Below are 27376 nucleotides of genomic sequence, written 5' to 3' on the forward strand. Positions count from 1 at the left end.
GTAAGTGTAGCATTCACTTATATAGAGATAAGAAATGCTGATTTCAGGAGAGAAGGCTGTGCACTGAGCCTTGGTAATAAGTATTTCAGAGACTCATCAGGTTGGTTCAAAGAAAGACTAACCCTTGTGGAAGGAGAAAGTGTGGAAATGAACTTTTTATTTTCATTGACTCTTAATAGTCCCAGGTTTCAGGTTCTGAAAAGGTCAGGCTCAGTGCAGGTTCACGGAAGAACCTGGAATGTTGACTCTCCAGGTCTCACTGGAAGGTGTTCTTGGCAAGAGAGCTCACCAGGAGTGACTCAGCAATGGTCTCACTTTTTCAGTTTCATAATTCACCTTATAAGAAATATTTAAAAGTGGGCAGAAGGAGCTTGCAGGAGCATTTTTGCTACCCATAGGATTTTGTGGACCACTTTCTGGAGGAAAAAAACAACACCAAAAAAACAAAACAGGAAAATGTGGGAAAACATTTGTAAGAATATTATAATAGCCTTATACGGAGTGAGTAATAGAATGAAGTATACTTTTGTGGGGTACACTTTCTTGTCTCCTGAAGCTATTATTTCAATAATTGTACATGAATTAAACTATTTTCTTTTATTCTCTAATGTAGACATTTTTCCCAGTAATGCGTATCTGATCATGAGTTGCTTTTTGCCACAATAATATCCTGTGGCTATAATTACTGGATTTAATTGTCCTTTGTTCAAAAAGATTTTTATTTCCCATTTATTCAGGATGTGTAGGTTTTGGATACCTTTGCACATTCTTGTTCCAAAACTTGCTGTTGATTTTCTAAAGAATCTTAGCTAAGTCATTAAATTTCTTTCTCTCTTTGGCAAAACTGAAATGCTCTGTTATTTGCTCTCTTGTAATTAAAAGTCATTAGATAAAATCTTCAATACATGCTTATGTTTTCCCACAGTTTTGTCATACTGTAAATGTCATTCATAGATATCTTTAAATTCTGCCATACAATCAATTAGTATACACAACGTAAGTAACTGGTGGAGGGTTCTGTTCTAGTACAGCCAAAATTGTTGGGTCCTGGGACATAGCAATCAAACTAACGCTTTCAAATAAATGCTCTGTCTGTGCTAAATAAGAGAATGTTTGACAAATCCATCTCATTTCATACATTCAAGATACCTACAGAGAAGCGTGCTTTAATCAGACCACAGGAAAAAGGCTAGTGGTAGAAAAATGATGGTAAATAGGCCTTTAGAGGTTCTATACATCAACATATTTTATTATACTTTTCAATGAAACCAAGTATTAAAGAATTTCTTAACTCTACTAGAATTTCAAATTTTTTATGTGGGAATTGAATATTTTAATTGGCATGAGTGAGTTCTTGGGAAGAAACCAGAGGTCAATAAGGATGGAGTTCTTACTTTTAAAAGTCTTTACAATATACTAGAGATGATGAGACATATATGCAATAATTATCGAATAATAATAGGCAACATTTCATGAAGTGAGCCTTCACTTTTCTGTGTGCTTTATTTTAATTCTCATAACAATGCCACAAGATGGACCTTATTGTTATCATCTACATTTTCAAGATAAATAAATTGAATCACTAAACATAGTAAATAGGAGGCCACTGTCTGACCAGGCACACATGGACCTAAATCCTGCACCCTTAGCCAACCAAACAAGCCACCTCACGAGGAAGAGTATGGTAAATGCTAAGGATACACATAAAAGAAGAAGAAAAATGACATGGCAGCTGGGATATTTAGGAAAATATATGGTGGCAACTCTATTGTCTTATGTTAACCTGCCCCTTATTTTATATCAGTGATACTGATACCTTTTCTCTCTTTCAGCCTTTGGAACATGTTACATGCAATTCTCTTCTTGTTTAGTTACTTTCCCATTTATTTTAGCCTGGGAATCATCTGTTCACTCTTTAAAGAAACAGTGCAGATGTCACGTTTCTGGAGACGCTTGTCTCCCAACCTGGGACTGGGCCAGCTACCCTTCCCCTCCCACGGGCATACCCGAAATACACTAGCACTTTTTTCCACTGTAGTTTTTAACTGTACCTCTCCCTTTATGATTGGAAATACCTGCCAGTAAGTGTCATTATCCCCAGGGCCCAGATCTGGATCTAGCTACTTCATAAAGTTTAAACAACATCTGAAAAAAATAGACATGGGAATAGTCAAGCATGGAAATCTTTTCCAAATGGCTTGTTAAAGGTTGGGGAATCCACACAGTGAATGATGAGTTTATTAATGCTCTTAGAGTAATCATGTTTGTTGTAAATTATTTTGCACATATTTCAGAAGTATACGATGGTTAAATTTTAAAAATTGCTTTTAAGTATTAATCACCTACTAAGCAAAACAAAGTGATGACAATTGAAATTCATATTGCTGTGTAACAATTGAAAGGAAAAATAAAATCTAGAATCAAGCATTCCTTATTCCTTGAAATTTTTTTACTTATCTGAAATTTTAAAGTTATTAGAAAATAATTAATTACTAGAAAATAATTCAATATAATTTAAAATTTCACCCCAGGTAATAATATACCATATTGCTACAATCACCTAATGTTCATAAGGAAAATAAATGAGCATGGTGGGAAAATAGCTAATTTTTTCTGCCTCAGCTAAAGAGAGATTAACCTCCCTCCCATTTCCCTTTCCGCCCCGATGTATTCACATTCTTACATGCTCCATTTATTTCTAAATGTTAATATTTTACTCATATTCTAAATAATTTGAGCAAAGCAATAGCACAGGCTGTCAAACATACCCAATGAGATAGGGCATAATGATTTGCTAAGTAAATATTCTAAGAGTTCCTTGAAAATTAAGCAGAATTACATATATTTAGACATACATGCATTACATGCACACAATGTCAAACTTGATTTATTAATTGTAGAGTATCCATTTTCCTATTTTTGGGATCAGAGGATCCTAAACTACTGGAAAATATATTTTCTTTAGTAATACACTTACCAAAGTACCTTGATTTATTCCCCAGAACAAAGAAGTGTAGGTGGGAAAGAAATAGTTCCCCCCTCCCCATTGCATAGTATGGACCATGAAAAGTCAATATTTTTAAAGTCCTATTCATCTGTGCTCCAGAATATATTTTAAAAACATCTATTTTTTTAATTATGCAACTAATATACATTTAATATAGAAATATTTGAAGACCAAGAAAAGCATGTAGAACATAGCACACAGTAAATACTATATTTCTGTTAAGTAAATAAAATAAATGCACTATCCAGATATAGTAAGGTAAAAGTAGGGGTATATTATTTCAGCATTTTATATATTTTTAAAATATATTTTTATTTATTTCAGAGAGAAAGGGGGAGGGAGAGAGAGATAGAAGCATCAATGATGAGAGAGAATCATTAATTGGCTGCCTCCTGCATATCCCCCATTGGGGATCGAGCCCACAACCCGGGCATGTGCCCTTGGCCGGAATCAAACCCGGGACCCCTCAGTCTGCAGACCGATGCTCTATCCACTGAGCCAAACCAGCTAGGGCTATTTCAGCATTTTATTACATGACATGTATAGTATATGAACAAAAGGACATTATATTCTACATAATGTTAGCAGCCTGATTTTTCATTTAACCTTGTACCAGAAAATACTTTCAAAATAGAGTTAAACAATTAAAAGAAAGCAAGCATGGTACTGAATTCCACTGACGTCTCGTTCCCCAAACCTTTCGTGGATGCCTGTTATGGTCAGGGCCTACACTAAGCTCTGTACAGGACAGATGCCAAATTTACTCCACAGGTTTGTGTTGGCAGTTGGACTTGAAAATGTGTATGAAAGAATCTAATATCTAACTCAGTGTATATTTATTTGCCAGAAGCTATTCCAAGTGCTTTATTATTATACAGGGTGTGGCAAAAGTAGGTTAACAGTTGTGAGTAAGAACAAGTTTATTCTTATATTGCTGTTTAATTAATTATTGTATGTCTTCCATATAAACAACTGTAAGCCTACTTTTGCCTCACTCTATATTGCTCACAACAAATACTATCATCACCATCCTATATAAAAGGGTAATATGCAAATTGACCCTAATGGCTGAACGACCAGTTGCTATGACATGCACTGACTACCAGGGGGCAGATGCTCAACGCAGGAACTACCCCCTGATGGTCATGTGCTTCATCAGGGGGAGTGCCACTCAGCCAGGAGCCTCATGGCTGGCCAGAGCAGCTGCGGTGGCAGGAGCCTCGCCCGAGGATGTCTGACTAACGACTTAGGCCCGAACCTCACGGGGAACGGGCCTAAGCCATTAGTTGGACATCTCCCAAGGGGTTCCGGACTACGAGAGGGTGCAGGCCGGGCTGAGGGACCCCCTGAGTGCACGAATTTTCGTGCACTGGGCCTCTAGTTCATAGATAAAAAGATTGAAGCACAGAGAAATTACTAGTAAATAAATGTCTCAAGTTCAAACAGCTAAAGATAAAGCCAGATTTTTAATAGCTCTGAGATTTGTATACTAGTAAATCCACTCTCTATGCCCATTTAAAGATTATGGCATGATGCCTGGCTGGCATGGCTCAGTGGTTGTCGACCTATGAACCAGGAGATCATGGTTTGATTCCCAGTAAGGGCACATGCCCGGGTTTCGGGCTTGGTCCCCAGTGTAAGGCACACAGGAGGCAGCTGATCAATGATTCTCTCTCATCATTGATGTTCCTCTCTCTCTCTCCCTGTCCCTTCCTCTCTGAAATCAATAAAAATATATATTTTTAAAAAGACTATGGCATGATGACAGACCAACTCTAATTGTCTCTGGACAATAATCCTCTGTCTTTTCTAGGCACTATTCACCAAGTAAGTCCTGCCCTGCCATGCCGTTTTTTAATTCATGCTCTGCTGTTTTTGTTGAAACAATCTTTCCTTATGCTTTTGCCTGTCAGAATCTCTAGCTCATTCTGCAAGTTCCAGCTCCAGAGACACCCCCCTCAAACCTTTACACCCACTTCAGCATTACTCATTCTCTTCTTTCCTTCTATATTTTGAAAAATATAACCCTATTACAGCATCTACTCTAGCCTGATGTATGGATGCCCTCCTTACTCTGAAAGTAGGAATTGAATCTGTTATTTACAGTACTATGTACAGTGCTTGCACTGAGTTTATAAATATTTGCTGAATGAAATGGTCTAGGTCAGAAATAATGTATTCAGAAACCAAGGCAGAACAATGGAAATGGAAATGACCTAGAACATGATTTTCCATAATTAACTCAACGGATTTGTTTTTCCTTTGGGGTTTTTCTCTGTAGGGAAGGTTGGAGGGCTACACTGAGCATCATCAGATAGCATGGAAATCTGTCTCATGGCTAGTCAGCCCCTCCCTATAGAAAAGCTGGATGGTGGAGGGTGGCATGTTTCAAGAGCCAGCTCAGTTACTTATTAAACCTAGAGCATTTCATTTAACCTCTTTGAAATTCAATTTCCTTATCACTAGAATGGCACTAATACTTTAATTGGAACACTGTTGTAAAGATTAAAAACAACATCAAAGGAAGAGCTCTTTAAACATTAATAAAAGTTATAAAAACTCCCTTCTAATAACTATACATTCCAAACGCCATTGCAAATTTTAAAGAGGTTAAAAATACAAGATGTGTTAGACACATCTGTGTTTGAAAATCTGCTTTACCCTTTTCTAGCTATATATCCTCAGGCAAGTTAACTAAAAATGTTCTAAGCTTTATTTTTCTAAAAGCAGTTGAGTTGTAAAAAAATATGAATGAATGTTAAGTGCCTAAATAGCATATAATATGCTAAATAAATGTGAGATATAAAGGTAAAAAAAAAATCAAACCTCCTGGGAATTAAAAGAGGGTAAATATATGAAATGATTATTCCACTGTCTGCCACATAATAAATTCTCAACAAATATTAGCCATAATAAACATATCAATATATCTAATATATAGATATAATATACATAAAATAAGTATAAACTGTATTTGAAATATAAAATAAATATTAGTGACTTTTTTTAACTAATACCTGTAATTCATGATGGTAAATGGCCTACAAAACTCAAGAGGAGACAGACATAAGCTATTATTAATAGAGTTCGGTTGAGTTCATGTCTTATGGAAAAAATAGTATATACAGAACCCCAGAATGACTAACTTTGAATGTGAAAAAAATAAACACAAGTCTCATTGCTCACAGATACCCTTAACATAGACATATTATATACACACCATACATCATCTATGCTTTTTCTCCAGAGAAACACATTATCATCTGCAGTTATGTAGTCAATTTCCAGGAACCTCTATAAACAGGTGTCAAGATACTGTGACATTATATATTTAACAAAAATCCTTGATGTCTTAAAATAAAAATAAAGTGTATAGTCTGGTCTGTAAGGTTTAATTTTTTGACAGCAAAGTTAATGATTGATTATTTGATAATAAAAACCTATAATAGAAACATATGTGTAGAAAATTACTACATATAAAAATAAGCATTTACTTACATACTATCAAGTAATAGTGAATATAAAAGGAGAAAATGATGGGAAATAGAAAATAACATTGACCTCAAATGTAACTTCGTTTTCAGTAAAATTCGTATTTTAACTTTACTAATAATGTAAGTAATGCATGTACATTATAAAAAATAAATAAAATACATGATACCTAGAAGAGAGAATAAAAGAACACCTATGGTCTCTGACCACCCCTGGGAAAACCACTGTTACCTTTTCATATATATTTTTATTAAAGTATTTATCTTTGATTTGTAACATTATTCTTAATAATGTTCTTTGAGAGAAAAAGTAACTGTGAAGGGAACAACATTTAATCTCAGGCCGGATTAACTTGTAGTCAGCAAAGGCTACTGAGCCTAGTAAACACGGAGCGTGCAGTGATCCCTTCAGTCAGGGATGTGCATTTGGTGATGACCATATGTATGCACTTCTGCAAGGTCATAGTCAACTTATAGTTTCTATAAAGATTGTTTGTTGTTGAGAGAATAAATGGCAATTTCTAATGATTGGACTGGGAGCAGGTGAGAAAGGAGATTTTGAAGAAAGTATTTTAGGGGATTACGGGCAGAGAGATAAAAATTACATCATTTTTCATGGAAAGCAACAAGTTTGGCATTTCTTTCAAGGTTTGTTTTATTCACCAATTGTCAAGGCCAATAGTGTTTGCCGTCATGTACTAAAAATAACATGGGCCTTGTATAAGCACAACTTCACTTAATTTGTGTTTATATAAAGTGTGTATGTGTGTGTGTATGTGTATGTATGTTTTGAAGAAAATTTGAGGAAACAATTTGCTATACTTAATCCTAGGTGAAAATTAACTTCATTAAGTTTCAGAAAACAAAAACTTACACAGCATAAGGAAGTGAAATATGAGAGAGAGATATCATTTTACTCATTATCTAAGTTGAACTACCTTCCACTCAAAATAAAGCAGTGGTATAAACAATGTGGTTCTCTTACTATCTCTGAACAACTAAATGTGTTAGAGCAGAAAGAAACACTAAAAGCAAAGTTTCACAGTAATACTTAGTAACAGCAATAAAATCGTTGCTAAGCACTTCTTTACCTATTCTTTTAGCATGGTTGTGGGAACTTCGTCCGTGTAATTCAGGCTTTCAACCGCACTCATCTGTATGTTTGTGGGAGTGGTGCTTTCAGCCCAGTCTGTACTTATTTGAACAGAGGGAGGAGATCAGAGGTGAGTGTAACATTTTTTTCATTCTTAGTTCTGCTTCGTGTCAAAGGTCACTTAAAACTGTATTTTAGAGTAAAAACTTGGAAATGTCCATCGTCATAAAAAAGTTTCGAGGCCGGTAAACACAAAATATATTACATTTTGTTTCTGGCCATCAAGTTACTTTACATACAGCCTTTTGCCTTTAAACATATATATATTTCTGAATGGAAATGCTGCAAAATATAAAGGAAAAAAATAGTGTGGTTTCATAATTACTTAGAATGTAAGGTATTGATAATATTAATGCAAATTATAGAAATATTATACTATACATTAACTTTCTCAGATCTACTTTAAATAATTTCATATTTATGTTTCAAATTTAATAAACTTTTATGAGATACACATCTGTAAGTCCCAGCCGAAGAGAACTTTATGTAATTAATAAATTGTACTTTCATTTAAAGTAACATTGGTCTATGAGGGTTTTCTAGCCTTATTCTTATATTGGTTAAATGATTTGGGGGTCTGTGAATAAAAGTATCTTCTGATAGTAAATATACAGCTAATGTATAGTCAGATATGCGGCTGGTTCAACTTCACCTGTGATATTTAAGACTGTGTTTATCCCAGTTTACAGTTATTGACTAAGGAAGCAATTCATTAGCCCCAAAGAGATTTTTCCAGGTTCTTTTAGTCAAACATGTCATATTAAATATAAATATTTTAAACACTGAATTATTTCATAATATCTTACTTTGGTTTTATTATGCATCTTAAGCCTAGAAAGTCCAGTTCCTAATGTCTTAATTCAATTTTACAGATTAGAATTGTAAAAAAAAAAGATTAAATGTTGCTACTGATACACCTTAGGTTCATTTTTCTTTAACAAAGGTTAATCTACTTTAGTATGAATATAATTGAATAATCTGTATTCCTTTATTATTAATTTTTTCATGCATGTAATTTATATATCTTTTGTTGAATTAAAAATCACTTAAAATAACTGAGTAATTATCATTTGACCTCATATTGATGCTTTTCAAGTGGTTCAAAACGTATGAAATATTAAAGTTCTTAAAGAAATGTAAAGCTCTGCTTCTTGGAAGAGTACAGTTGGCTGCATTGAGCTTGTCATTAGAACCACATGCCTGTGATCAGCTGATAAATAAACTACTGCCCTAGACAGCTGCAACCTGTCAGACCCTTTACTGAAGACGGCGCAGTCACTGCAGAGGCCACCAATAGCATAGCACTTTTCAGAGCACACGTTTCAAATAAAAGCATTTTCCCATGTACAAATTGCCCACTATGCACTTCAAGGCTTAAACGCAAAAGTCAGTAAAAAACAAATCTTTGGAAAACCAGCATGGAATAAATTTTAATCACTTTACCAAATATGAATTACTATAGTCTCACTTCAAAAGACCTATTTAAAAGGGGAAGCATTTCTATTAATTAATATGTGAACATTTAAGAGTCAATTTATGTATGGAAAGGGTTATGAATTTTAATCTTTTTAATACTTCCCTTGGTCGTCACATCAAAGGGTTTTATCATAATATTGAACTTATATACATATCTATAGTAAATATGGAATGCAATTTTTTCAGGATAATTTTGAAAAACCTTAGCTTGACACCTAAGGACTGCCATCATCTAATGCAACCAACAAAAGTGATAATCTTTCTCTTAGAATTTTAGTAGTCGTTTTTACTAACTTACCTAGAAAAAGGTAAGTATACCAACAAGATGTTCCCTCTCGCTGAAGCTACACTGCTCATTATATTTCAAATTGAACTCTTTGCTCATAGTACCTGGGCTTCCCTGGTCCCATTCCTTGCTTAATGTTTTTCCTAAGCACTGAACATCACCTAACAGACTTTATATTTTATATATTTATTCTCTTCATATTTTATACCTACCTATTTATATTCTCCCTCAGTATATTATAAATTACTTGAAGGCAAATATGTTTGTCTATTTTGTTTACTGTACCCCTAATGTATTGTCAGTGCTGGCACAGAGTAGATGGTCAAATAAATAAATAAATAAATAATAAAACATTTTAATCTAAATTATGAATTATTGTTTAACTTAGTATAATGATGTACATAACAAAATTAAGTGGTAACAAAATTTTATATTTAAAAAAGTCTTGTTATTTTTGGAAATATTATAATATTATTATACACATTGTTCCTCTATGGACAAGGTTCTGCTTTTGGTCAATTTTCAACTTGTCTTATTCAGGATAACAATAATTCTTAATTTTCAAGTGGTTTTTTAATAATGTTGCTTTGAGGAAAACTTGTTCGATCAGCTTTATGGGGAGTGTAATAGGATGAGAATTTGATCTACTAAGGTTAGTTTGTAATTTACAGATGCATTTGTCTACAGGCCAAGAAGGTCTTAATACAGTGAACTGGGAAGGCATAAGCAACCAAGTAGAAAGCTTATTATTTATGATGATGCTTTGTTTTACTAAAGAACAATTGGTTAACTAAATATAAAGTTTTCATTATTACTATCTTTTAAATTTTATCTACAATAAAGGACCAAGTTTTCATGATTGACTCCAAGTGTGAATCTGGAAAAGGACGCTGCTCTTTCAACCCCAATGTGAACACAGTATCTGTTATGATCAGTAAGTGAAAAATAAAGGAGACAGTGAGAAATAGAAAATAAAAAGGAAATTAAGGATAAATAATTCGACATGGTATGCCCATTTTTGATAATTGTATGGATGATAGTATATCAGTAAAATAATAGGAAGAAAGGTTTATGCTGAAAAATAGAAATTTTAGTTTCTCATGTTCAGGAATATTTATAATAAGCATGTATTTTTTCATCGAACACAACAATGCTGTCATTCCTAGAGCAAGTCAACAATTTACAAAAAAACATGCATATGAGGCCCGGTGCATGAAATTTGTGCAAGGGGGGTGTTGTCCCTCAGCCCAGCCTGCACCCTCTTGCAATCTGGGACTGCTGGCTCCTAACCACTTGCTTGCCTGCCTGATTGTCCCTAATCGCCTCTGCCTGCCTGATTAAGCACTCTGCCTGCCTGCTTAATTGCCTCTAAGCACTCTGCCTGCCTGCCTGATCACCCCTAACCACCTCTGCCTGCCTGATCGCCCCTAACTGCCTCTGCCTGCCGGATCACCCCTAACTGCTCACTGGGGGGCAGCCGGCCGGGGTGATGGGCTGTGGTCATTCTGGTCTCTGATTGTTCTGGTCTTTCCGCCATTTCGGTTGCTTGGCTTTTATTATATAGGATATTAACATATATTATAAAGTAATTTTCAAAGTTTCCTGTAGTTATTTTTCTAGTATTAAATATACCCATTTTCCTCATGTTTTAGTAATCTTTTGCAAATTATTAAAAATGATGTTACACCCTGATGAAAGACTAACAAAGTACGTGAGTTAACCAAATATATTGCTATGGATTGTCTAGAAGTGGATATACTAAAACAAGAGCTGTTGGTAAAATCACTTTTCTATTTTCTCATTTTCCATAAAATATATCAGTTAAGAAGCAGGCCCAATTGCTTGCTGCTACGTATGTTGACAAATCAATGTCTTTGAGTCTCAATCATCGAATGCCTTTCTAAAACTCACTTAAAAGAAATTCCCTTCTGGTTAGTTAAGACACTTCTAGAATATGTCTGGTTTAACATGAATTGACTGTAAGAACAAATCTGGGATCCCAGTGCCAACTATACAGTAGATACTTTCCCCTGTTTGCTTTCTGTATGTATTGCCAATAGTAAAATTATATCATTGGACAAGAGAACAGGTGGAAAAATAATTATTGTGGTCAAAATGCTTTACTTTGATTCATTTAAAGAGGCAACACGTCTTATTCCTATCTGGAAACTAAATTAAGACAGGTACATCTAGCACTGACTAAAATGTGACCTTGGAAGTTATCCAGTGAATTATTTCCATATGGTCATTCAAATTGGGCAAGGAGGAAATGAAAGTATATAATTAGGACAAAAAAATTAGAAACATTTGAAACCACAAGATATCCAAATATATCTGATGCAAGGGCTTTTCAGATAAGTTTCTAAATATTTAATAGGAGCAGTGTCTTAGAAAGTCTTTTTTTTAAAAGACTTTAGAAATTGTAATATTACATATATATATTTATATATATATATATTAGTTAAATATATAGAATTTTTATTCATTTCAATCTAAATGCTATGGAAATAAATTTCAAAGGTTAGTTAGCACTAATACTGTAGTTTTATCTCATCAAATATTGTTTAGAACAATAAGTGTTAGAACAAGGCATTATGAATCTTAGTGTTAAACTGTGATAAGCCATTTACTAGTTTTGCCTTTAGAGAATTGGATTTTTTACAAAATTTAATTTAATTATTGGCCTTCATTTTATAAGAACCTGAGACTTCAATTCTTATGCTGATGTTTCTATACTACCTTTTAATACTTTGATCAAATTAAAATTTATACTATCACTGAAATTCATTAAGCTGAAACCAGCCCAGCTGATGAGGCTTGGTGGTTGAGCGCTGACCTATGAACCAGGAGGTGATGGTTCAATTCCCGGTCAGGGCACATGCCCAGGTTGTGGGCTCAATTCCCAGTATGGGGTGTGCAGGAGGCAGCCAATCAATGATTTTCTCTCTCAGCATTGATGTTTCTATCTCTCTCTCCCTCTCCCTTCCTCTCTGAAATCAACAAAAATATATTTTAGGAAAGAAAAACTGAAACCAAAATTAGCAGGAAGCTTGATAAGCTTATATTTATAATTTTGTTTGTTTTATTGATTATTTCTCTAAAATTATCTCCATTGTCATCTCCAATATTGTATAATAGATCTGTACAGTCCTCTCACTTTGCTATACAGTGTTTGATCATTTCTGTTCAACTGAAATCCACTAAATAACACATATTTGTTAAAGTATTTCTACTAAAGTGTCAAGAAACATTGTGAATTTTAATTCCAAATTTCACAATGCAGTTGTGACATCCAACCAAATATGTATGTTTAGTGTTCTTTTGCTATTTTTAGTTATTGTTGTAGCACAACAAAGACGTCAGATGATATCTTTTAAAGAGCTGATCAAAAACCCCATATGTTTTTCTGGTAGTGGAAGTGCAATTGGAAAGCAAAATATTTTTGGATTAAAGAGAAAAGGCACAAGTTTATCTTTGCATAAGTCCTACAAAGAAATCCTTCATAAAATACCCTATTCTCAAAATTTGTCCCAAAGTGACATTAATTAAATATTTCTTATACAAAATAAAGCAGGCACTTTATTATTCCTAATTATTGAGAATTTAAGACAGGAAATGAAGTCAGTCAGACATGCAAGCTTTTGTAATGTTTAAGACCTAACTAATAAGGTGGTGTATAATAGGATTAGAATCAGCCCTCTGCACCATACACCATCCTCCCTTATCCTTTATTCTTTCCTTCCTGGATACAGAGATGATAATTGATAGCTGTGCTAGTCAGTCTGTTATATAACAGGATTTTATAACCCAATGTTCAGAGGGTAACTGGGTATAGCTACAGTATGAAATGATTAATTGCTAAGTTATTTCAATTTAACAACCATTGTATCTACAGAACACTTGTGTAGATGCTTCATAAATGCCCACACAATTTTAAAGAAACTAAACCACTCAAAATACTTTCTTGCACATTTTTGTTCTGTCTCTATAATCAATTTCCATGGGCTTTAGACCCCTACGAGGAAGCCACATTGGAGACACAATGCCTGCCATACCCAATTGCTAACTTGTAGGGGTCCGTTTCATGACCTAGTGAGCACATATTAAAAACATTCCATTCTTCATTCTATCCTGGGCCAATTGGTATTGCTTGTTACTAAACAGTGAGCTTAGAGTGCTTCAAAATGTTCCAGTTCTGCCAATGACCACAATCTGAAAGTAGCCAGGAAGTAATTCTAGAACAGTAGTCAAAGAGCACAGCTGCATGGTGGTTTAGTGGGACAGACCTGATAAAATTTATTCTCTTTTAAATAGATATTTAGCTACTGCTTTATTCTCAAGGGTCACACATACCCATCCAATATGTACTCTCTTTCCTAGCATAAAAATTAATATGGATAAACTAAATGTTATGTATATACAGATTAAAATATCTGTTTTTGCTATCAATAATGATAATTTAATTTAAAAATATCTTTACTTTCTTGTCTCTGCATTCTATTTCTCATGGCTTAATATGTTAAGCCATATGTAGTTTATTAACATAATATTATATTTTTACTATAATTTTAATATATTGTTTTGCAAATGAAAATACAGAACTTTGATTACCTTATAGAAACCTTCTAGCACTGAAAATCAAAGTGTATACTTTTAATGATGAAATTATTATACCATTAATAGTATTTTGACAAATTTTAATGTTGCCTCTATGTCATTAATAATTAATAATAATAATAATAATAATAAAAACTATTAATTTCAATCCACTTAGTATAATCATAGAATTTTTAATATGTGGTGAGGACTTTTGAGAACCACAATTCAATTCCCATATTTTACAGATGAAAAGATTGTGATTCAGGGAGCTAAATGACTTAGTCCTAATTCCCAGTTTGTTAATTACTGCCCAAAATACGAAGCAAGTTTTCTGACTCTTACAGTATTAAAACAAAGTAATAATTAATTACGCCATTCTGTTATCTTTTATATTATGTTACATATAGTATTTCTGCCATTTCTGATACACACTATAAACATAGGCATTTAGTATTATTAAGTACAGGCAGAAAAATTTTTATTTCTTCATAGAATAAAGTCATTTTGGTAATCATACAGTCAATAATGAGACCAGATTAAACTTTATCCAACTTTTTATTTGGTGGATAATGTAAACCAATTAACAATTATAAACACTGTAATATGTGTATCCATCTAATTAAGTAAGTTCTCCTTGATTTTGAAAATAGCCTTAAAAAACATTTACATTGTGTTGACAATTTCTTTTTCATAGATGAAGAACTTTTCTCTGGAATGTATATAGATTTTATGGGGACAGATGCTGCTATTTTTCGAAGTTTAACTAAGAGGAATGCAGTCAGAACTGATCAACACAATTCAAAATGGCTAAGTGGTAAGAAAACATTTTATACATTTTTTTTTTAGAATTATGCTTTAGACTAATTTGCTTAGTTCCATAATAAAAATTAGGTAAAAATGGTTAAAAAAAATTACAGTGCCATGTTGTCAGTAATAGTAATTCTGACTTTATGATTTTAAAAGTTTAGGATAAATAAATAATTGAAATAGTCATATGCTAACTCTTTACTAATCACCACACAGTTATTATAGAATATATAAATTTAAAAAGTGACAGTGATATTCATCATACATGCTTGTACACAAAATCCTAATTGTTTAAGTGTAACCTATTATAATTAAATATGCTATTTATACATTTAGATTGTATGTTTTAATGATGTCAAAGCTAAAAGTTTCCTAAATTTATGACAGATAAAATGAAAGGGGTATATTCAGAAACTATATTTGTTTTATACTTAGAGTCTAAATTATAAAACTGGTATATATTATTTTCTCATAATTTGACTAAGATTTAATAGAAATCATAGGTATGATAACTTTATGATTATCAGTATGCAATTGCTTCCAGTTCTTGGGATCACATGGAATTCACATCATGAAAGGTGCTCATTTGACTTTAATGCACAATTTCAATGAGTTCCTATTGTTGAGAGGAGTAAGAAACCACGGAGGTCTTTGCCATTTCACCCTGGGGGAAATTTCTAGCTCACCCTAAATTTGGCAATTCACTTAACATTGCACAGTTAAGCATGAATCACCACAGTAAAGCATCTTGTTTCACTGATAGACCAGCCCAAGAAAGCGTTGATTGTCCGTTTTCTTCTTCAGATTATTCCTCTGGTACATCTGGAAATAGAATATCCTAAAAGTTGTTTTGTTCTTGAAATAAGGAATCCCTGTATGTCTTCAAATGACGTCACATTTTCCTTGAAAAGTTTTCCTTTTATTTCATACACTGTATTTTAAGAAAAATGTGTTTTTCAGATCTTGGTTCCCCACTCCTCATTCCATTCTGCTTCAGTGAATTTGAGTTTATATGCACTAGATTGAAAACCACACTTTGAAAAACAAACCTTTTTTCCCCCCCATTAAATGACTGACTGTCAGATTCCAAGGGAAATAACTGGTAGAATAGTTTTTCAAATTTTTAAAACTCATCAGTGCACAAAGATTTTTTTTTGCATTTACTGACCTTCCAGAATATATGGTAGACAGAGGAAAATAGTTTGAGCTGTCATATAATAACTATATTTTGTGGCATTTGACATTTGAAATGCGGTATGTTGGCTGAGTACAATTACTGCTTTTATACTCTTTGCCTATGAAAATCAAATTATTGTTTTACACCAAAGATGGAGAAGCCATGTGTCTGTGGTCTACTTGGATGAACAGTAAATGGGTTTTTAGCATGAATATATTTATAGTCTTTGTATTTCTTTTCAGAGCCTATGTTTGTGGATGCACATGTCATCCCAGATGGAACTGATCCAAACGATGCTAAGATTTACTTTTTCTTCAAGGAGAAACTGACTGACAATAGCAGAAGTACAAAACAGATTCATTCCATGATCGCTAGAATATGTCCTGTAAGTATTAACATTTTAAAATTCAATTTATTTAAACTAAAAAAAAAAAAAAGCAACCAACCCCCCAAAAAAACAAAACAAAACAAACAAAAATAAAAACAGAGTTCACCCATTTTAACCACTTCTACCACACCTCACTCTGTCTCTTGCAACCACTGATCTGTTCTTGTATCCATGAGCTGTTTTATTGCTTTTGTTTAGATCTCACATAAAAAGAAGATCATACATATCTGTCATTCTCTGTAGGACTTATTTCATTTAGCATAATGAGAATCCACATTATAATGAACAATAAGATTAGGCTGGAGAGTATTATTTCCCTGACAATTGTGTTTATATGCCACATTGCTTTATCCATTCATTTGTTGGTAGACACTGAGGTTATTTCACTCTTTTGGCTCTTATAAATAATGTAGCAATGAACGAGGGCGGCATATATCTTTTTGAATTAGTATTCCACTTATTCAGACAAATAACCAGAAGTGGATTTGCTAGATTATTTGATAGTTTTTTTGAGGAATCTTCACACTATTTTCTTCTTTTAAAATATATTTTTATCGATTTCAGAGAGGAAGAGAGAAGGAGAGAGAGATGGAAACATCAATGATGAGAGAATCACCAATAGGCTGCCTCCTGCACACTGCCCCACCCAGGGATTGAGCTTGCAAACCCAGCATGTGCCCTGACCAGGAACCAAACCACAACCTCCTAGTTCATGGGTTCACACTCAACCACTGAGTCACACCATTCAGGCCTTCACACTATTTTCCTAGTGGTTGCAACAAATCATATTCCCATCAAAAGTGCACAAGTGTTCTCTTTTCTCCATATACTTGCCAACACTTTTTATTTCTTATCTTTTTAATAATAATAAAAGCGTAATACACTAATTAGACTGGATGTCCTTCTGGACAACCTTCCAGACAAAGCCAGGGCTGCGAGGCAAGCTCAGGTCCCCGGTGCCAGAGGGAAGCTTGTGCCAGCAGCAGGGGAAGGAAGGCCTACACTTGCACGAATTTTGTGCATCGGGCCTCTAGTCTTTTTAGTAACAGCCATTCTAACAAGTGTGAAGTGATAATCTCACTGTGGTTTCAATCTGCATTTCCCTGATAATTGGCAGTGTTGTGCATCTTTTCATGAACTTGTTGGCCATCTGTATGTCTATGTCTTCTTTGATAAAATATTTATTCAGATCTTCTGCCTATCTTTAATTGAATTTTTGCTATTAAGTTGTATGAATTCTTTATATATTTTGGATACTATCCTTTATCAGGTAATATGATTTACAAATAGATTTTCCATTCAGTTCCAGTTGATACAACACTGTAGAAGAATAATAGTATATAACCTATGGCTATTTTATAACATACTATATATCTTAAATATTCCTCTCTAACTATTGATATTCTAATATGGTTAACATAGTCATCCTTCAGATTACAAGTCCCCAACTACAAGTTGTAATAGACTTCAGTATTTACTTAAGCAAACTGAAATGTGTTCACAAAACGGTTTCAGAACGACACGGGTGGACTGCGTAGCCTTGTCAACAAGTGGACTACCTTCCTGAAAGCGAGGCTGGTGTGCTCGGTAACTGATGAAGATGGCCCAGAAACACACTTCGATGAATTAGGTACTTAGATGTGAATCTGAAAAATGTTTGGAAGAGACTTTGTAGAGTTTATAAAATTTAATAATAAACTCTCAGGAGAGGATGTATTTTACGTGGATATTTTCAGCATAAACAATATGTCAATTTGAAGTAATGATGTGGATACTCTCAATAAATTTCTTAAGTATTTTTAAAATTTGTTTTGTATCTGAATGCATTGCCGAAACATTTAATTCATTGAATTCCCCATGATGTATTCCTAAATTCACTGTGAATTTCAAATAAATACCTCTTTCTTTGTATTCCTCAGCAAGAATTTTATTTGCAAAAATGTCACTAAAAATAGACATTTCTTGTAATCATAACAATTGTTTATTAATTGCAGTTTTCTATCAGAAAGTTACTCCCAGGTTTTGTTGGTTATTACCTTGCTTTATTGTCTATACCAATGGTCGGCAAACCGGCTCGCGAGCCACATGCGGCTCTTTGGCCCCTTGAGTTTTTAGCAAAGGCCAGCTTAGGAATACTCTAATTAAGTTAATAACAATGTACCTACCTATATAGTTTAAGTTTAAAAAATTTGGCTCTCAAAAGAAATTTCAATCGTTGTACTGTTGATATTTGGTTCTGTTGACTAATGAGTTTGCCGACCACTGGTCTATACCATTGTCTTTGCTTAATATACTTTAAACTTCTTATTGTCAGAGGAATTGTTAATTAAAAATATCACTAGCAACTTGACCATAAGCCAAAAGAGTTCTTATTTTGTATGAAGAAAAAAAGTCCCTCTGCAAAAGTTTTCTTCCATGTCAGAACTTCTAACCCTACCTCTGAAAAATGTATATAATCATTAAAGGATATTTAGAAAATACAGAGAAAAAAAGCAGCAGAAATAGTTTAAGGTTACATGGTTCTAGTTCATCTTATATTCCATTGTGCCTTTTCCACTTAATATTATTTTATTAGCATGGTTTCCATAAAGTTACAGTCTTCATAAATCCTGTTAGTGGTTGTATGACATTTTATTTAATTTATTTTACCATGTGCCTATAATTTAATTCATTTAGTTTTAGAATTGGAATGATGCTGCAGGAATCTCTTTCTGAACTCTTTTCATAGTTTAAGTTATTTTCTTAGGGTAAATTTTAAAAATACAGTTAATATTTGGGAACTTAAAAATGATATTTCTTGTTTATAGAGGATGTATTTCTGCTTGAAACTGATAACCCAAGGACAACACTAGTGTATGGCATTTTTACAACATCAAGGTAATTATTAAACAATTATATCTTATGATTTAAACAATAAACTTTATTGAGCAATAGTAATTATTGCTAAAAAAATTCTTTTCAATTTTTTAATACTTTTTAAATCATCACTCGAGGACATGCTTTTATTGATTTTAGAAAGGAAGGGAGAGGCTAGAGATAGAGAGTGAAATATCAATATGCTAATGAACATTGATTGGTTACCTCCCATATGCACCCTGACTGGGTATTGAACCTAAAACCAGGGTATATGCCCTGACCAGGAATCGAACCCGAGACCTTTCGGGAAATGGGACAATGCTCCAACCAACTGAGCCACAAGAGCCAAGGCTCTTTTCAACTTTTAATTTCGCCTGGCATTAAGGATCTAACCTTCCTGTTTTGTTACTTTTGCTTATAAGCTGAATTTATGCTTTCAAAACAGTTTTGTACAGAGTATTTATAATGATTATATGATGTTTTCTCAAAGAAAGAAAAATATGAATTATAATGCAGAATAAAGTATATGTGATGTTTTGTTTTAAGGAAATAATTTGAAGACTTGTGATTTAAATAGAACTTTTTGAATTTCTATTAAACAACTTTTACTTCTAGATCAATCTAAGGTGATTACTTAGAAACTAGCAAAATGCTGAATGTATTTTTATGTTCTATGTGGCAGTATTTCACATATTTGAAAATATATTTAAGTAGTGGCCCGGTGCACGAAATTCATGCATGGGGGGTGGGGGCTGTCCCTCAGCCTGGCCTGCACCCTCTCCAATCTGGGAACCCTTGGGGGATGTCCGACTGTCAGTTTAGGCCCAATCCCACAGGCAGTTGGACATCCCTCTTGCAATCTGGAACCACTGGCTCCTAACTGCTCAGCTGTCTGCCTGATTGCCCCTGACCACTCTGCCTGCCGGCCTGCTCCTCTGAACTGACCCTCCCCCACCGCCTTATTGCTGCCAACTGCCCCCCATGCCGGCCTGTTCGCCCCAACTTACCCCCCACTGGCCTGATTGCCCCCAACTGCCCCCTACTGCTGGCCTGCTCGCCCCCAACTGCCCCCCTGCCCACCTGCTTGCCCCCAACTGCTCCCCCCCCCCAGCTGGCCTGATCACCCCCAACTGCCCTCCCCTCCTGGCCTGATCACCCTTAACCACCTCTGCCTCAGCTCTACTACCATGGCTTTGTCCAGAAGGACATCTGGAAAGTCTCCTGGTCTAATTAGCATATTACCCTTTTATTCGTATAGATATTTTCTATTTCTCTAGAATGCCTAATCCCAATTATCATATTCACCATATCCTCACCATTTCTTGTACACATTTTTATTTTATTTTACATTAGGAATGTTACTCAGAACTCAATACAATATTCCAGCTGTAACATGGTCAATGCAGAATCTACTGGGTCCCTTTCATTAGACAATCAGCTATAAAGTGAAAATTTAGAGATTTTAGTATTATTTTCTAGTGAGGGAAACATGATATGATTGTAAACTATAGCCATTCAATGAAAAATAAAACCACAAGGATACTGGTTATACGTCATATTTACATTTGCCCTTAAGATATCTAAAAAGATGTTCTTTGGAATAAGTTTAACTTCTGTTCTAACAAAGAAAGTAGTTTGATTTAACTAGCAAAGAATTCAACAAAGAAAAAAATAACCAAATTCTTAAGAAGAAAATGTTTGTTTCAAAAAATATTTTCCTAGTTTCTGTTTTTCCCATACCTATAGCTTTAAGATTGAAAAATTGAAATAGTCATTTTTGACTATTGTTAATCTATATAATAAAAACCCAGTGGTCGTAATGCTGTAACAACCAAACAACTGGTCACCAGGAGGTGCATGGAGCACCTCTCGGTCCCTCCCCTCCCCGGCCCCGTAGCCAAGCCGCTCACCGTGAAGGGAGGGTGCTGGTGGGGCAGGACTGGGGAACTGTTGAGCGGCAGTGGCTGGGGGGGGAGTTTCCTGGAGCAGTTGCGGGGTGGGGGGAGCTTTGTGGAGCAGTCCCAGGGCAAGAGGAGCCTCATGGAGCAGTCACGGGGGGTGAGGAGGAGTTTCACAGAGCAATTGTGGGGTGGGGGGAGTTTCACAGAGCAGTCACAGGGTGGGGGGATCCTTGCTGAGCAGTTATGGGGCTGGGGGAGTTTCACAGGAACAGTCGCAGGGCGGGGGGAGTTTCATGGAGCAGTCGTGGAGAGGGGGGAGCCTCACAGAGCAGTCGGGGCAGAGGGAACTTCGTGTAGCAGTGGCAGGGCAGGGGGAGCCTCGCAGAACAGTGGCAGGGCAGGGAGAGCCTTGCGGAGCAGTTGAGGGGCAGTGGCCATGAGCATCGCAGAGCGTCCAAGGGGCGGGGAACGTCATGTAGTCACGTAGCGTCACAAGGCGGCAGAGGCCATGCAACGGAGGCCAGGCTAGGCCTAGGGACCCTACTTGTGCACGATTTCGTTCGCTGGGCCTCTAGTAATTAATAATATACCTTCTTTTTTCAATGGGCATATAAGTTTTCATTGGCCATCTAAGTTTTCCATTATGCATCTAATTTAAGAGAAATATGTGAGTTGGAGAAAAGTTGGTTTCAGTCGATCTGCCTTAGTGACAATGCCAGTAGTTTTCATTAAGGATCCAATCTAAGTTTATGGGATTTTACTGACTAAAGGTAACTTACTGAATCTTTTGGATCCTCTTTTTTTTTTCTGTGACTAGCAGGGAAAGTACATAAATAATGATGATTCAGACTTTTCCAATACTATTTAGGATAACCTGTAAGAACACTCTCAAATTAAAATTCAAGACAAAGAGATACTATATTCTCTTATTAATGAAATTTGTTTCTGTCAGTTAAATTATAATAGTATTGATAGTGATTTAGAATTCAAATTCATATTTTAAATAAATCAATTAATTTTTTTCTAAGATAAACTAGTTAGAAACTTCTTTAATGTATACTATATTATAGAAACCTTGAGAACTTTTCTATAACTTTTTGTCTATTACATTCATGAATGAATTAAATGTCTTAATGTTTATGTATCAATGGCTTATTTCAAAGTAGCAGAAGCTTTTTAGCTTTACAATGTGTACCATAAAATTGAACTTCTCCATGAAGAATTATATCAACTTTTTATTATGAATTTTGCCATCTATTTTTAAAGTTGTGTTTAAATTAAAATAATTAGAAAATGGATCTCTTTCTGTTTTCATTTTTTTAGCTCAGTTTTTAAAGGATCAGCAGTGTGCGTGTATCATTTATCTGATATACAGACTGTGTTTAATGGTCCTTTTGCCCACAAAGAAGGGCCAAATCATCAGCTGATTTCCTATCAGGGTAGAATTCCATATCCTCGCCCTGGAACTGTAAGTATCCGGAAAAGTTTCTTTGTTATTTTGCTTTCTAAAAAAATGGAATTTAATAATGTAAATCAATTTGATAGTCATTAAATACAACCACAGACCTACTGGTATATTCGTTATAATTTTTCAGGTCACAGCTTCCCAGATTTGGGATTTTCCAAACATGTTATATATGTTATAGCACTCTCTATATTTTTTCCTAAATGCTATTGCTAATAAATCTTATTTAGATTTCAAGGCCACTGGGTATGTATGAGGGCATAGATATTTTCCTAATTGTATTGACATAAAAACCATAGCTTGGAAAGTGTTAACCTTTTGGTGGCAACCTAAGAATTTGGATGCTAGTTGCTTTTCACAACTCTTCTTTATATTAAGGAATCTCATCTATTTTAGTGAAGAAATAACCAGGTGAGAATTAATTTAGAGATAAATCATGTGGAGATATCTCAATTTTAAGGGGTATATTTATTTTAAACGTATATGTTATTTCTCATAGAAAATGGTATGTGTGAGTAAATAATTACAGTGAAAGTGATGTTACAATTCAAACAATTTATAAACTGTAAAGTTTCAAGGCATACAAATATATCTGAGTCTTGCAATGTTAATAATATTAAAGAGCACATTAAAACTAACTTTTTTTCAGGTGAAGTTGTAGAAAGTGCACTGGCAGATTGGAATTGAAATGTTTCTAGGACAACAATGACCAAAGTCCTACTATTAGTTTTTTATTTGACCCATAATAGTGCTGCCTTGCATGCTAGAACACTGATTAGTTTCTGTCTCTGTAAAATGTCATGCAGTGTACTGATTGATAGGAGATGTAGATGTTACACAATTGACATCAAGAGAAATATCATTTTCCTTTGTCTGTGCTTTCATAGAATAGAGTCAAAATAAAAAAGAGTGTATGTGAGTAAAGAATGATTGAATGATTTTTAAGAACAAAATTAAAATATAGTCATTAAAATAATATTTACTTTTAAAAGTTTTTTTCTTTTAACTTGAATATGAAATTCCCTTTGCCAGTATGCTTTCAGATATCCATTCCACATCATTCTTACCAATTGCTGATCCACTTTGTTTTTGCATTACTATTAGAGTTTATTTACAAAGTATTATTTACTCCCTTATTTTTTTATCATCTTAAATTATACTGTAGTCATTATTTTTACAATAGAAAAAATTATTTGCAAAGATTTTAAAAAACTTATTTATTCAAACTAAAAGGGCTCAAGTTTGGTTTCCTGTTAGGAACCTGAAAGAGTAATCATTTTATTAGCAAATTAACTTTTAATTAACTTTGGAAAGATTATCAGCATTGCTACTAATCCATGAAAAAAAATAAATTTAAAAATCCATACTCAGTTATGGCTGACAACACAGTCCTATCATAGAATTCATAATCTCCTTTTAAATTACCTCTTTATGATGCTCATAGCTCAACAAAAGAGGGGAAAATAAAACATTTAATTATTTTGTATAACATAAGAAAAAGAAGTCAAGAGATATATCCATCTTAAGATACCTCAGTTTAGGGAGTGTTGGATAAAAACCAGACATTACATAAGAGAGGGGCAAGTAAAGGGGGAATTGAGCAACTTTCAAATTCCATTGTAACTCAAAAGTGCTCATTTTTTTCACTTACAGTATTTCTTGCATTTCCAGGTGACTCACTGATAATCTATTCAGAGATAAATCACATTTTTGAGAATTACTTGATATTTGAAGTTGACCAAGTCATTGCTTCACCATAATACAGAAAATTTAGAGGTGGTTGTCATTACATATACTTAAAAAATATATATATTTTATTGTTTTTGAGAAATAAAGAGAGAGAGAAACATTGATCAGCTGCCACCCACATGAGCTTGACTAGGGTATGTGCCCTGACTGGGAATCCAATCTACCACCTTCCAGGACATGGGACAACGTTCCAACTAATTGAGCCATACCGGCCAGGGCTGATGGTGTAAACTTTTATCCATTTCTCTTTGAATAGCACATATATGGGATATAGTTCAGAAGATTTGTAAACTCAAATGATACCTTAAGAGAAATCCCTTGGATAAACCAATAAAGCAGATAAAAGCTAGCAACACTAATTTAATCAGGGTTCATGGCCGCAGAGCTGCTACGAGTGTGTTGGGGATCCAGCTCATCAGAACAGTGCACCTTGTCTCAAGTAAGGACATCATGCTAATAACTTGAAAACAGCATTGTGGGAGTATTTGCACTGTGGAAATTGGCAAATACTACAAATCAGGAATGTTTTTCCCCCCTGAAACCTCCCTTGTCCCAGTGCTCATCAGACTCTTCACCCAGATCAAAGGGACACTGAGCATCACAGTGCGAGAACCCCTCACGTCAGATAGCAGTTATTCTACATGAAAGGTGGGGACGGCGAACCCCTTTTTAGTAAAACAGTAAACTGATGTGAAACTAGAAAAGCCTGCCAGCCGTCCCACTCTCACTGTTCCCAAGCTCCCACAGATGAGCATTTTCTTTTCCCTGTTCTAAAGCAGTGTGGAAGAAGCCCGGGCTTAGCAACGAGCATCTGGAGCTGACTCCGTGAAAAAGAAGGGAGTAATCAGTACTTGAGACATATTTCTATAATGGGCTTTTTCTTACATCTGGTGCTGAGAAAAGAGCAGCTCTTTTAAATTAAAAAAGTCAAATGAGTGAACCTTGGGGAACCAAAGAGGCAGGGTGGAGGAACGACCTCTGGAACTCCTCCCAGGAAAGCATTCCTCCCTGAAGATTCGGTCCCTCCACCCTTTACTGAACAACACACCACGGAGTCAGCTCTCTGGCTCAGGGTGGCCAGTGTCTGTCTCTTCCCTGCGCTTCCAGGATTTCATATCCCATTCATGGAGCCAGAAGACCTACAGCCAAGTGACCCAGAGCATTCCCTCTTCTCTAGGGTTAAGAATGTTGCCTCTGAAATCCTCCCAATGAAGGATCAACTGTGATTGCCATACTTTATTTCCATACACAGTAGTCCAGTTGCCAGGTCAACTTCATAAATATATAACCGGATTCTTAAAGAAATAACACTGGCAGAAATCTTATACCCTCATTGTAATGTTTCCTGTAGGTGCTTCATTTAAAACAGAACTGATAGCTGTGTTAGCAAACTGCCACAACCAGCAAGTCTAAGTCAGTAGGAAGAAGCCTGACAATTGTGTCATAATGTTTTTCCATAAGTAATTCAAGTTTTTGGAAGAAACAAGACACCTTTGGAATGTTGCAAAGGGCAGTCAAAGATTGCAGATTCTCTCTGTGGCTGAGCTAACATATTACATGATCCCGTTGCAATGTGTACAAAGCTTCTGCAGAAGATTGTGTTTGCACATGCTAGCCTGTTAAAACAGAGCCTAATAAAAGTGTTCAGTTTTAATATCTATTTAGAAATGGAGCAGAACCATCGGTTTCAATCATGTTGCTTTGACCAGGTCTGGTACCTGGTATAGCAAAAGAGCACAAAAAATTCTCAATCCACATAGTGCTGGCAAGAAAAAGAGAAGTTGATTGCTAGCATTTTTATTGATTACATGCATCAGCCTGTTGTTCTTACATTAGAAGTATTTCTATGTCTCTTAGATGTTTGAAAACATTAATGAAGTTTTTAATAATATTAAACACACTAGAGGCCCAATGCAAGAAATTCATGCATGGGGGGTGGGAGGGGGGGGGACGTCCTTCAGCCCAGCCTGCACCCTCTCCAATCTGGGATACCTCTCACAATCCAGGACTGCTGGCTCCTAACCACTCACCTGCCCGCCTGCCTAATTGTCCCTAACTGCTTCTGCCTGCCAGCCTATTCACACCCTAACTACTCCCCTGCAGCCCTATTGCCCCTAACTGCCTTCCCCTGCAGGCCCGGTCACCCATAACTGCCCTCCCTTACCGGCCTGGTTCCCCCCAACTGCCCTCCTCTGCTGGCCCAGTCACCCCTAACTGCCTTCCCCTGCAGGCCTGATCGCCCCCAACTGCCCTCCCTTGTAGGCCTGGTCTCTCTCAACTGCCCTCCCCTGCTGGCCATCTTGTGGCCACATGGGGCAGCCATCTTTGACCACATGGAGGTGGCCATATTTGACCACATGGGGGCAGCCATCTTGTGTGTTGGAGTGATGGTCAATTTGCATATTAATCTTTTATTAGATAGGATAGGGCATGTAGACATGAAAATTCAAATTGCATACTTTTTCAGTTCATTCACAACGTATGAATAGGCCTGGCTGGTATGGCTCAGGTGGTTGGAGCATTGTCCCATGCACCAGGAGGTCATGGGTTTGATTCTCTGGTCAGGGCACATAACTGGGTTTCAGCTTCCACCCTGTGTAAGGGAACTTAGGGGAAGCAACCAATCAATATTTCTCTCTCACATCGATACATTGAGTTCTTCTCTCTCTCTCTCTCTCTCTCTCTCTCTCTCTCTCTCTCCCCCTCTGTCTAAAATCAATAAAAAGCATATCCTTGAGTGAGGATTGAAAAAAACAAAAACAAAAAAACACATGAATAAAATAGACAATAAATATTGCAGGCTGGAGGAGTGATTGTCCATCAGCCTTGTTTGGGAACGCATCCTATATAATAAAAGAGTATTATGCAAATTAACCATCACTCCAACACACAAGATGGCTGCCCCATGTGGTCAAAGATGGCTCCCCCCATTTGGACACAATATGGCCACCACAAGATGGCTAGCAAGGGAGGGCAGTTGGGAGGACTAGGCCTGCAAGGGAGGGCATTTGAAGGTGATCA

The 27376-nt window shown here is 35.4% G+C and overlaps 1 protein-coding gene across 1 annotated transcript in view; it reads left to right on the plus strand.

Annotated features, from left to right (window-relative positions):
- SEMA3C (semaphorin 3C) overlaps nucleotides 1–27376 on the plus strand; it is a 165445-nt gene that overhangs the window by 82057 nt on the left and 56012 nt on the right. Inside the window, exons 5-11 of the mRNA XM_054726038.1 lie at nucleotides 7602–7721; nucleotides 10257–10347; nucleotides 14707–14826; nucleotides 16239–16381; nucleotides 17900–18014; nucleotides 19192–19261; nucleotides 22465–22609. Coding sequence (XP_054582013.1) covers nucleotides 7602–7721; nucleotides 10257–10347; nucleotides 14707–14826; nucleotides 16239–16381; nucleotides 17900–18014; nucleotides 19192–19261; nucleotides 22465–22609 — 804 coding nt within the window. The remainder of the gene's footprint in view (nucleotides 1–7601; nucleotides 7722–10256; nucleotides 10348–14706; nucleotides 14827–16238; nucleotides 16382–17899; nucleotides 18015–19191; nucleotides 19262–22464; nucleotides 22610–27376) is intronic.

Source organism: Eptesicus fuscus, chromosome 14 (assembly GCF_027574615.1).
Source record: "Eptesicus fuscus isolate TK198812 chromosome 14, DD_ASM_mEF_20220401, whole genome shotgun sequence".
Classification (NCBI taxonomy): domain Eukaryota; kingdom Metazoa; phylum Chordata; class Mammalia; order Chiroptera; family Vespertilionidae; genus Eptesicus; species Eptesicus fuscus.